Source organism: Vollenhovia emeryi, unplaced genomic scaffold, assembly GCF_000949405.1.
Source record: "Vollenhovia emeryi isolate VEMERY1.0 unplaced genomic scaffold, V.emery_V1.0 DF940185.1, whole genome shotgun sequence".
In the NCBI taxonomy this organism is placed as follows: domain Eukaryota; kingdom Metazoa; phylum Arthropoda; class Insecta; order Hymenoptera; family Formicidae; genus Vollenhovia; species Vollenhovia emeryi.
In genome coordinates, this window is record NW_011966181.1 from 1 (window position 1) to 11,810 (window position 11,810).

Here is an 11,810-nt window from a genome sequence, read left to right on the forward strand (position 1 = left end):
CAAAGTGGCTACTTTTGCATCAGACACCCTGTATAATATACTAAGTATGACAAGATATAAATACAATGAAATAAATTGGTTAATTAATATTTAATTACTAAAAATCCTATCCAAAATATAGATACACATTTGTCAAAAACATGTCCGTTACCCGAGTAGAAATAAAATCATGCATGTCTTATGTATGGCTAACTTGAATATATTGCACTAGTACCACTCACTGCCGCGGCGTGGCGACCGCGCGTTAGTCTTTCTCGTAAGTAAAAATCATTCCGTATTAGTATAAGAGGCGAGCCGATATGATGCAACAGCAAGTTGTCTGGATCATGGATAATCTTCAATAACCTGAATATACTTTTGATGACTATGTAATTTAATACATTTTTTAAATTAGTTTAAAAAATTGAATTTTAACCGTACTATATACCTACCCTACTTTCGACCTATTTTGAATTTATTTTGGATATCGTTAAAACATCCAAGATAAGTCCAAAACAGGTTCGACAACTTACATATCTTAGACATTTTTTTGATGTTCGAGGTTGTGTCAAACGTATGTGTTATGGATGTCCATCAGACGTCCGACGAATCTTATTTGGACCAAAAATAGATGTCCGACGTCCAGAAAGTAGACGTTTAATGGACATCCACTGAATGTCCATGTGCTATCTGGGTCCATTGGTGGACTAGTGGGAGGTGTCAGGGAGTTGTCTTCCTTATTGGCAACCCGACCATTAAGTCGTTGTCGCCCTTCGATATTTATTTATGGGTATCATTTCCTTCAGCGGCTTTCGAAAAATTCCGAGTTTCACTTTTGGGTCAAGTTTTGGTCAACATCTGAATCCCCGTTTAGTGTCTCGGATCGTAATATTTTAGAAATCTGAATTTTGAATTTGCCGTCTGAAAGGGCCTGATCCCATCTGTTTGCTGTTTCTCCCCTTTTTATTGTCTCAACGGCTATCGACCAGCAACAATTAGGGCACTTCACGTTTCGAGTTTCGAAAAGTGAAACTCTGGCAATAAATTTTTAGTGAGGAAGGGACTCATGTGTTGGCCAGTCGACATCCGCTGATTTCTTAAAATTGTCGTTTCAAAGGGAAGAAAAACATATTTCTTATGGTTTGTTGAAAGAGAGAAATCGTGGAGTCCACAGGACGTAACACTAATTACACACTCACACCGGGTCTACTAATACACACTCATACTGTGTACGTGAGAACGCTGTCGTGGAACGGAAGCGACATCTCGATTAGGATTTAGTACTAGCAGCGATGACAATTTTTGGGCTCAGAATCTGACGCATCCGCCCATATAAAGCCTAGTGCAGACTGCACGCAGCAAGCGGCAAGCGTCGAGCAGCGAGTATCCAACACTGCTGAATTTTGCGGAAGCGTCAGCAGTGGCGTAGAAAATATCTCTTCGTTGATTGGCTGCTGCTCGACGCTTGCTGCTTGCTGCGTGCAGTCTGCACTAGGCTATAAGTTGACCCTCCTTATCTCTATTCTTCATGTTCATGATTTATCCCCTCCCGACTTCTGTTTATCAGTAGTTTATCTACCGTAGCGCCGCCGGTGTACATATTTTGAACTACCACAGAAACCGGGTTTTGGTCTCATTCTCGAAAGCATTAGTTGAGCCTCCTTATCTCTATTCTTCATGGTGTCGAGACGGACGACTCGCGTTGTGGGCACGGGCGTGCGGACGATGAATCTTCTCCGTGGAATAATAAGAGTAATAATTTTTCAGTAATTGTGCCTTTGAGAGATTTTCCTATCCATTCCTATTTGTTTGAATTTCCTAGTTAAGTATAATACTGTTCAAATAGACCGCTAGTAATGGCCGAAACTGTGCGGCGTTCTCTATTGGCTGATCCCAAACTGAAACTCATGATGCGCATTGCCTCACCTTATTTCTTTCCACCATGCCTTATATCTTTCCACCATGGCTGTAACAAACCAGCACTGCATCATCATACACACCCTGCGCTAACTGTAAACAAAGAGATTGTATTAAACTTTGTAGCCTGTATATAATTTTCCGTTATATGCGGTCACGGTCGAGCGGATACGGTGCGACGTCGCGAGGTTTTTGGAGTTTTTAATCCCTTTGGAGGACGGCCGGGATCTTGGCACAAAAATTATTTAACCTCACGGACATGGTAAGTGGGCGAATGTGAATTCGCTCCCGTTCGAATATTCCGTCGAAGAATAGCGACAATTAATCGTGTTACTGACGCAAAGAAACCGTAGCGTCCCTCGTTTTACTTCTATGGAATATTTCACTGGGTTCGGACGTACGTGGCAGTCTACTGTGACGTTAATTTTGGAGTCGGCAATAACTATACCTTTATAACTTGCATATGTACACATTCATATATTGAGAATTTGTTCTGTATGAGTTGTACAGATAAAGTTCAAGTTTTCTTACTGCATTTGTTCTGTAATGCTGCTCCAGGATGACGACGAGCATTATCAAAGCGGTTATGACGACCACTATCAAAGTGGTTCCTTCCCGAAGGACTTTGGGTACGCGCCGTTCGATGGCGAAACGGAAGGATCTATGGATCCATTGGCCGGGGAGCAAAAGCCCAGAATACTTTTGATGGGTCTCAGACGGTAAGATCGGGTTGTTTGCAGCGCAGACGACGTTTCGCAAACTTGTCGGATGCTAAAGCTGATGGCAGAAAAGAATCCGTGAGCGCTTAAGACTGTCTTAAGTCGTAGACGTAAGGCAAGGCAGAGAAACACTTAAGTTGTATACGACAGCCTTTCACAAGTTGTCTATGACTTAAGACAGTCTTAAGCGCCTACGAATTGTTTTCTGCCATCAGTCTAACCCGAGGAGAAATGGAAAGTCAAGATGACGTCGGTTTGATGTCACATTGATCACAATCTGACGTAAATTTGGTCAACGTGACGTCGTCTTGACTTTTCACTTCTCCTTGGCTTAATGCTTTATCCCTTCTGTTCTTCAGTAGCGGCAAATCGTCGATACAAAAGGTGGTGTTTCACAAGATGTCACCCAACGAGACGCTGTTCTTGGAAAGTACAAACAAAATCATTAAAGACGACATAAGCAACTCGAGCTTCGTGCAATTTCAAATATGGGACTTTCCCGGGCAAATCGACTTCTTCGATCCCACTTTTGACAGCGACATGATATTCGGCGGCTGTGGCGCGCTGGTGTTCGTGATAGACGCCCAGGATGATTACATGGAGGCGCTTAACAAACTCCACGCGACGGTCACCAAGGCGAACAAGGTCAATCAGGCCATCAAATTTGAGGTTTTCATCCACAAGGTGGACGGATTGTCGGACGACTGTAAAATGGAGACGCAAAGGGATATACATACGAGAGCCAATGACGATTTAGTGGACGCCGGTAAAAGATCTTGAGAGTACGATCGAGGAAGCGAACCCTGGCTCCCACTTTATGTATCTTTTCTTTTTAGGATGCGATCAAATACACCTGAGCTTTCACTTGACCTCGATATACGATCACAGTATATTTGAAGCGTTTAGCAAAGTTGTTCAAAAGTTAATACCACAGCTGCCTACTTTAGAAAATTTACTCAATATACTCATATCGGTAAGATAATCGTGTATTTTCCTCCTTTCTCTGACGGCAGCGAAGCCCTGGAATATCTAAAAATGTTATTACGCTCGCAGAATTCAGCAATCGAGAAGGCATTCCTATTTGACGTTGTCTCAAAGATATATATAGCGACGGACAGCTCACCTGTTGATATGCAAAGTTATGAACTGTGTTGTGATATGATCGACGTTGTTATTGATGTTTCTTGCATATACGGGTAAGTAATGATATTTCGATCGCGTACACGTGTATATACTTGATATGTTTGTGTCTTTCCTCAACACTTTTATCTACTTTAGATTGAGAGAGGACTTGGAGGCCGCCGCGTTCGACAACCAAAGTTCCAGTTTAATTAAATTAAACAACGGTACAATCCTGTACTTGCGCGAAGTAAACAAATTTTTAGCGCTGGTCTGCATCCTGCGAGAAGACAATTTCGATAGACAAGGTGAAAATGGTTATTTTGATTTTATACGTGAAAGAAAAACGATGTCTTCTTGCGTAATAATGCATCATAATTACACTTTCCGCAGGCGTGATCGACTACAACTTCCTCTGTTTCCGCAAGGCGATACAGCAAGTGTTCGAGTTACGAAACAAAGCGTTAGCCGCGACAAATGCGAACAATCACTCGTCCTCTCCCGTTAGCACTAACGAAACGTCGAACGCTCCCGCGGTGTCGCAGACCGGACCCATCGGACAAAACGGCACCGTTGTAATCGCACAGAGTTAATCTTTACGTGCAATCTATATACAGAATTTATCGAGCGAATGTAACATAACGGATCTTGATATTAACTTTATTATTGCTCATTTCTCTTTCTTGCAAATATGCGCGTTACAAGCATCTCTTTTCCTCTATTTAATATTAATTCTACTTTTTATAATATATTATTAAATATGAAATATATATATATCTTTCGTACCAAGAAATGGCTCACGCAGCTGTGTATAAGTTGTCATAAACATGTTACCAAACGTATGTTATGATTTCGTGTTTTTAAACTGTAACCCCAAAATTATTATAGCGGAACTTTTACAATTGATATTTGTTACATAGAGTATTGGAGTGCATCTATGTCTTATCGGTTATTGCTTTCCTTATGTATCTTAATGAAATATATGGCAGTATACATATGTGTGTATTTAAATCTATATCTGTACACGTTTTACACGTACCATACTTACGTTCTTTTTCGAGTTCTTAAGTTACAGTACACGTTTATTATAATTTGTTAAATATTTCAATAATTGTATAATCTTATAATTATCACAATGTAGAAATCGCGATTTCATTGTATACGGAAAATAGCATTAAGTCGAATATATGTATTTTTTTATCTGTTGGCTTGAAATACTCCTCACGATGTTGTAGCAATATCTTTTACCTCGTCGTGTAAAGCACACGATGAATTTAAAACGTGGAATTGTTCCTCGTATCGATACCAACGCATGTAAGAAAAGGTCTGTTCGTACTCGTTTAAGGACACTTCAATGGGTAACATGAATGACTCCGGACTAAAACTTTAAAAAGTTAGTAATTGCACGCTTCAACTAAAGGTAACATACGTCAGTCGCATTCTTTTACCTCGTTTGCCAGGCCCTTTCGTGAATTAATTTTGGGACTAGTAAAGGGATGCCTGACGGTGGTAAACTCTGGTGTGCGATTTCTGTCAATAAAGTACGACCGAGGTCGGTGATAAGTTTAATGAATCTTTCACTATCTTCGAATGCTCTGCTATCGATGCAGGCCGCAGACACCGGTATCAATTTATCTGGAAGGGATCGGATGGGAAACAGGATATTGGATAACTATTACACTGGTAATCGTACGCAGTGATAGAAGAGCGATCGATGCAACTTTAAACAATTTTTATTGCTACAAAAAATAAAGTAACATTTTTCCTCTCGATTATATAATACAAAAACAATTATTGTAAAAAATAAATACGCAACGTTGTACGTTATAAATATTACAGATCTTTGCGCAGCGAGTTTGCGTATCTCGGAAATAATTAGTATAAAAAATTATTAATATTTACGATGAACGAGGTAATAATATCACTGATCTAGTACAATAACGGCTGAATACTACATATACATTGCTGTAGTATTGAGCAATAGTTGTTGCGAATGAAATGGAACTGATGTTGTTAATCCCAAGTGGAAAGATCAGGGTGCACACTGATAATGTTAAACCGGTACGAGGTGACGTTTTATTAATACAAAATTAAGCACATGGCATACTGCAATTAAAGGCTGAACTTAAGGCGGTCACTGTAAATAAAGCAAGGGAAGAATGTTATGTATGTCAGAAGCGATACTGTTAATTCATCATGCAACAATTTAACAGGTAGTTAACATTTTGTCAGTATATGACAAATATATTCTGGATTCGTCTCGACATGTCGGTGCATGTTAAACACATTGACGTATCTTTCAATGATTGATTGAAAAAATAATTAAACATTCTTTGTTTTAACATTGTGGCGATTGGCAAACTGTTTCGATAGTATTTATGAACGACCGATCGAACTGTAGAATTGTGGGCGATTGCATTGAAATACATCAAGTACCGCTAATAAATTGTAAAACTTACAATAATCTGCGTCCTTGTGTTGTACCGCATTGTGCAAAGCCAAGGCAAGATATGTGTGGTATTTTATGTAACTCTGCTCCATTACATCCAATTCTGTAGCGGCTAACAGCAATCTCTTGCGTGACCATCTGTCTCGTATATGAATACACATTTCGATCATCTGAAACGTAATAATTGAGCAGTAATTTTTATACAAATCGATATCTCGCCATTTAATCGCCCAATAGGAATACATACGTTATTTATAGTTATCATTAAATCCTGAAATTCTTCTGTTAATAAGCAATGCTCGTGAACTTTGTTTAAGTACTCATCGTGCACTGCAAAAGAATCATTTATATTTGTTAAAATTATTAGGGTTTGTTCATGCAGTATCTCTTTTGGGAGGAAACTACACATTTCGCAGTCACACACGATAAATTTCTTTCACTCCCGTGAAGATATCACTACCTGATATAATGCTATCGAGACTATCCGCCTGAGCTAAAACTTTTTCTAGTATGAAACCTAAGCTCTGTAATACTTGGCCGGACAAGTATGTATGTATAGATCCTATCGCGTGCAGCAGCCAAAATCTTAAGCACTCGAGGCGTCTTATGTGGAACTGTTCTAATCTATCTCTTATGCACGGTGACTTGGAACCCTCTAGATCTGAAAAAAATGATAAACTGATACAAACGTGTCGTAGAAAAATATCGTACATCTTAAACTGCATTCGTTACTTACCATAAAATCTCAAGTTATTTAACGTCCATAAAGCCCACTTCAATTTCAGTTGAAACCTGAATATCTCATTGTACTTTTCCAAAACTTTTTTAGTCAATACGATGCTTATAGGCCATTCTACTGTATAATGCAACGTTATACTATTTACAGCTTGTAACACCTGATGAGTACTGATATTGCCGTAAACCGTGATTGACCAGCGTGAACTTGTATCTGACCAATATTGGGAAAACACCTCTTCAAGAATACACGACAGAAAATACGAATTAGCCCACATTTGGTTGTTTTCAATCTAGAATAGATAATTGTTGGATCACAAGGGAACGTTGTTACTACTTCAAGAGCTAAGATCTTTCTCCTTTTACCTCGTGAAACAAGATTTGGTAAAACTTATTCATAACGTGTCCAGCTTCCATCATATAAACAAATCTCAACAGCTTCAAGTGCGTTTGCAGCTTATATTCCTCAATCATAATGTTTCTTACCAATTTACTGGCGCTGTTGTAGCGCAGTATTAAAATCTCAGACAATGTATTCTCCAAAATGTTTTGCATCGGCAATATATACTTTATCTTTTGCAGTCTACAAGGCAATATACAGGTTGAATAAAAAGTACCGGACCGGTGAAATATCTCGACAAATATGGGAGATACGGAAGAATGTTTCAGACAAAAGTTGTACGGTTCTAAAAGGGCTATATAATGGTAAAATAAATTCTCGAAAAAATATATTTTTTATGGTTATATAGAGGTCGCCATCATTTTTTAAAATGGAACTCCCTATTGTTTATTATGCTATCTTATTCTGCTAATTAATATGAACAACTTTTGTCTGAAACATTTTTCGATTTGCCTAATACCTTTTGAGATATTCAAGAGAAAATTTATAACTTTCAATGTTTAGCTTATAATCTCTCGATAACTGTTTGTCGGAGGGAAAAGTATAATAGTACAGGACTTTTTACTGTATTGTAACACATAAAATTTATATACACAAAAATTTTCAATAATTATAAACTAAACATTGAAAAAGTTATAAATTTTCTCTTGAATATCTCAAAAGGTATTAGGCAAATAAAAAAATGTTTTAGACAAAAGTTGTTCATATTAATTAGTAGAATAAGATAGTATAATAAAGAATAGGGAGTTCTATTTAAAAAAATGACGGCGACCTCCATATAACCATAAAAAAATTTTTTTTCGAAAATTTATTTTACCATTATATGTATAGCCCTTTTAAAACCGTACAACTCTTGTCCGAAAGATTTTTCCATATCTTCCATATTTTTCGAGATATTTCACCGGTCCGGTACTTTTTACTCACCCTAATGTATAAATTACACTTTAATATATTCACTTTTTGTAAATACATATAGACATTTACTTTTTGTATAAATTATACATCTGGTCTTGCTTCGTTTTAGAACTGTGAGTACTGTGCGCACGAGCATCTACCGTATCGTTTTTATACAATTCACACGGCAAGTAGTCCTCCATAGCTTTCATGAGAAATGGATTGTGTAAAATTGATAACTGTTGTATTATATTCTTCTCAATATCGGTATCACGTTCTCGCAATAACAGTTTATTTATTTGCGGTGCGGTGTCTGTCTCTTCCACTGACAGACTATATTTAGATATTTCTGATAACAATTTATTTTGCAGTTCAACGTTTAATGAAATCCTTATGTCTGCAATATAACGAGCCATAATGAGATACAAGTACAGCACGAGAGGAAGAATGATATGTGTATAAATTTGTCTGACAAAGACCATTGTACTCATTATCCATCCTCCATATATCAGCAATTCGATCCAAGGAAACAAGCAATTCAATACTGTGTCCCATATGTTGCACTTTTTGCAACAAGAATTGCATAATTGGATCTGCCAGGCAGATACTATCGGATAATCGAGTCGTAAATTTTTCAGTTTGTTCATTTTCATCCTCTCTGACCCTAACGTATAACAATTAAACAATGAAATGTAAACATGAAAATATGTATGGCAAGTTAATTCTAATCTCTTATTTTCCACTTACCTCACAATTATAAATTCATCCTGCCAATCTTCTAATCGTCCTTCGCTCAGCCACGTATCAATTATGTTAAGATAAACGGTAAGGCTACGCAGATACAAATTCATACAAATATTTGCTTTCTCTTGACTATGAGAATTTTGCATCTCATAATACAAGGATGATAATAGTCGAGATGCACATTTCCAATTAGGATTAACTTTCCAATCAATTATTACTTTCTGGTGTATATCGTGGAGCATTTTTATAGTGTTCAAATGTCTTCTCAGATCAGCCGATAAAGATAAGAGCGTGTTGCAATTTTCTAGGACATAAAATAATATTCAGCAACGAGCTTACAACAGCACATCGTGACATCGTGAACATGAAGTTATGTGAGCTTACCTTGCTTCATAATATCCTTTTCCATATTAATCACTTCGGTCTTAAATTCACATAGGTGTTGTTTAAGCGCAGAACTGTATGCCTCGTAGGTCAAAGGAGGACTCTGTAGTTCTGAATTTTCGTTACAAATTGGTTGCAAGTCAGTTCCAAACCTTTCGATATCATGTATCATTGAAAAGTATTCGCAGTATGGTGACAGGATACTTTTGAAAGCTATCTGAAAATAGATAAAATAGATAGAATAAGATAAAGTAACAAAATATTGCATGGGCAACAAGAGCAAGCAGACGGTGTTAAGATACAATACTTTTGTAAAAAAAAGCCACACAAGTACAAATATTTTGTTATTTTGTGTAACAGAGCCCAATTTACTTTTGTTCAGAACAAGATAATTCCTTGGAATAAAATCATACGTAAAAGATCATATGAGAAAATGTAAGAATGCTAAGAGCCAATCGTATAATTGTACGCACAGTTGTCAAACTTGGTATAGATACGTCAGAACGTATTGAGAACTTGGATTCGTCGTCTTGTTGAAACACCACCATTGGCGTTTGAACATAGAACATCCACAAAAATTCTCTGCACACTTGATATTCACTGAGAGTAGCTACTTTGCTTGAGGCCAACAAACTCGTTTCGTGCCTGCAAGTACATTAACGCTATCAGGTATATAGCCATCGCCTTTTACACGAAATAACTGAAAGAACTAAAGTACCATATGTCACATATACTGGTGTCACAAGTTTGTTTGACAACGGGATACTTTTGACATCCTAGATTATTCCACCAGTCGGTTTGAACATTTGACAAGAGCCACTTTCTAGATTCGAGATTCTGCAGCAACGCCAAGGAAAATTTGTCCGTTACGCGATCGGAATCTTCTGGAGACGGCGCCACGTCCAATCGAGCATTACATATTTGCGTCGGCAAAGAAATATCATTCTGGTCGGTCCCTTCTTCTTCCGTCAAATCGGACCATTCCTATAAAATTAAAAGCGTTACAAATGACAATCTTATTGAAATGTATCCCTCACGCAGATACCTACACTCTCGCTATCGTCGCTCTTGTAATCACAAAAGAAATCCTCCTGACCTTCCTTCAAATATTGCGCCCAGTCTATTTCCTCTGTGATGCTATCCTCATTTTCAGTAACCGCGTTAAAACTGTGCTCGCCGCGCGCGAGTTTCAGACTGTCCAAGCTGGACTTGTGAGTTTCAGTGGACAGATCCAGCAGGAACGTCAACAGGCACCACTGCAGATCGTACTGCGGATGCTGCTCAAAGTCGAAGCTCGACAGAAAAGAGTCGACGAGCTCCTGAAACTTCTTAGCGACCTCGTATTTTCCGTGAATCGAGAATTTTGTGACAATTGCGTTCACCGCCTCCCTGGTTGCGTGACTGTCCACAGAGAGATAGCGGTGGTGTTTGATGTTCGACAAACAAACTCGTTCGCATATCCGAAATCCTTCCTCGGCTTCCTGCACATGTGAAGATTTGTATCTCGCAAGACGTCATTAGCTGCTTTCCTTTTACACTCAAGTGATACTGAGTCACTTAGTTATGTGAGTATTTTGTACTTGGATATGACGTCATTAATGTGAGTCTATTAAACTCACTAAAGTACACAGTCTTGATTGTATGCAAAAACTCAGTTAAATCTGGTTGAATCTCACTTCTCAAGAATCAAAAGGAACATGCATTCAACTGAGTTACGACGTCACAAGTGAGATTTATCTGAGTTTTCATGTAAAAGGAAAGCAACTATTGTTTCCACTCGTGTCACAAGTATTAACTTGACAGCATACGTACCTCAAACAACGTAAGCGCCGTTATAAGCCGCTTTAAATCATTGTGGATGTCGTTCAATATCCGGGTGCTCATTTTTACCTTGTGCCGAGATCCATTAACAAATATGATTACATTGATGCGTGCTAAAAAACATTTAATGTGTAACAGTCCTCTGATTCAACAGATCGAGGAAAACAATGTAAGAGCAATAACAGTTTCACAGAAATACAAATTAAAAAATATACATGAAATTTAACATTCAATCTAAATCACAAAAGTTTACGTTTATTTCAAATAAATGTTTAATTTATTCGGTCTTGTCTTGTATCTGGAGGATAGATTTTCTAACCTACAAAAACACCTGGTTACCATTTTAAAGTGCAAAAACGATGATTTTTGTCTCCCAGAATTTGCTTTTACAGAAACAAGCATCAATCAAACATGTCATCATCTAAATCCGAAAAGAACGGCCCAAATTGCTTGCAAGTTGCATCTCGCGATAAAGATCCGAACCATGAAGCCTGTATAAAGAGACCGAACTCCCGTAATCGGAGTGGGCCGAGTGGGCCGACATTTTTGAGAAATATTCGTTCCGAAAAGAACCACTGGGAGCCCTGTCAACGGACAACTCGATTAAGGCCTTCACACATAAAATTCCGTAAGGACGTAAAACGTAAGC

The 11,810-nt window shown here is 38.0% G+C and overlaps 3 protein-coding genes across 5 annotated transcripts; 1 reads left to right on the forward strand and 2 right to left on the reverse strand.

The window, feature by feature from the left end:
• Positions 1-1,910: 1,910 nt before the first annotated feature.
• Positions 1,911-4,729, forward strand: LOC105556243 (ras-related GTP-binding protein C). 2 transcript variants are annotated; one of them, XM_012003327.1, is made up of 7 exons: positions 1,911-2,158; positions 2,455-2,615; positions 2,975-3,381; positions 3,452-3,588; positions 3,669-3,811; positions 3,894-4,042; positions 4,128-4,729. In XM_012003327.1, the coding sequence occupies exons 1-7, from the start codon at positions 2,156-2,158 to the stop codon at positions 4,325-4,327; spliced, it is 1,200 nt and encodes a 399-aa protein (XP_011858717.1). In that variant the 5' UTR covers positions 1,911-2,155; the 3' UTR covers positions 4,328-4,729. The 2 variants fall into 2 exon arrangements, with proteins under 2 accessions (XP_011858717.1, XP_011858716.1); XM_012003326.1 differs by lacking the exon at positions 1,911-2,158 and having other exon boundaries at positions 2,443-2,615.
• A 217-nt stretch (positions 4,730-4,946) lies between these two features.
• LOC105556244 lies at positions 4,947-5,697 on the reverse strand. The gene is made up of 4 exons (XM_012003328.1): positions 5,690-5,697; positions 5,572-5,575; positions 5,183-5,406; positions 4,947-5,112 (listed from the first exon to the last, which is right to left on the reverse strand). Exons 1-4 carry the CDS (start codon positions 5,695-5,697, stop codon positions 4,956-4,958), a joined length of 393 nt encoding a protein of 130 aa, XP_011858718.1. The 3' UTR covers positions 4,947-4,955.
• On the reverse strand, positions 5,398-11,762 carry LOC105556241 (gamma-tubulin complex component 5). 2 transcript variants are annotated; one of them, XM_012003325.1, is made up of 15 exons: positions 11,501-11,762; positions 11,153-11,274; positions 10,390-10,821; positions 10,059-10,324; positions 9,814-9,985; positions 9,341-9,557; positions 8,960-9,260; positions 8,692-8,876; positions 8,303-8,609; positions 7,285-7,501; positions 6,920-7,211; positions 6,644-6,844; positions 6,431-6,513; positions 6,194-6,353; positions 5,398-5,871 (listed from the first exon to the last, which is right to left on the reverse strand). In XM_012003325.1, the coding sequence occupies exons 2-15, from the start codon at positions 11,222-11,224 to the stop codon at positions 5,825-5,827; spliced, it is 2,952 nt and encodes a 983-aa protein (XP_011858715.1). In that variant the 5' UTR covers positions 11,225-11,274; positions 11,501-11,762; the 3' UTR covers positions 5,398-5,824. The 2 variants fall into 2 exon arrangements, with proteins under 2 accessions (XP_011858715.1, XP_011858714.1); XM_012003324.1 differs by having other exon boundaries at positions 5,398-6,353; positions 11,501-11,761.
• Between the last annotated feature and the right edge of the window lie 48 nt (positions 11,763-11,810).

Bases quoted from the DNA above. Each gene is read 5' to 3' on its own strand.
- LOC105556243 (XM_012003326.1), top strand. From the start codon at position 2,443: ATGCTGCTCCAGGATGACGACGAGCATTATCAAAGCGGTTATGACGAC. The intron at 3,589-3,668 runs GTAAGATAATCG...TTACGCTCGCAG, and splicing joins TACTCAATATACTCATATCG to AATTCAGCAATCGAGAAGGC. The intron at 4,043-4,127 runs GTGAAAATGGTT...CACTTTCCGCAG, and splicing joins AGACAATTTCGATAGACAAG to GCGTGATCGACTACAACTTC.
- LOC105556244 (XM_012003328.1), bottom strand. The intron at 5,113-5,182 runs GTAAAAGAATGC...TTAAAGTTTTAG, and splicing joins GAAAGGGCCTGGCAAACGAG to TCCGGAGTCATTCATGTTAC.
- LOC105556241 (XM_012003324.1), bottom strand. From the start codon at position 11,224: ATGAGCACCCGGATATTGAACGACATCCACAATGATTTAAAGCGGCTT. The intron at 9,558-9,813 runs GTGCGTACAATT...ATCTATTTTCAG, and splicing joins CTATACCAAGTTTGACAACT to ATAGCTTTCAAAAGTATCCT. The intron at 7,502-8,302 runs GTAAATGTCTAT...ATTGCCTTGTAG, and splicing joins ATGTATAATTTATACAAAAA to ACTGCAAAAGATAAAGTATA.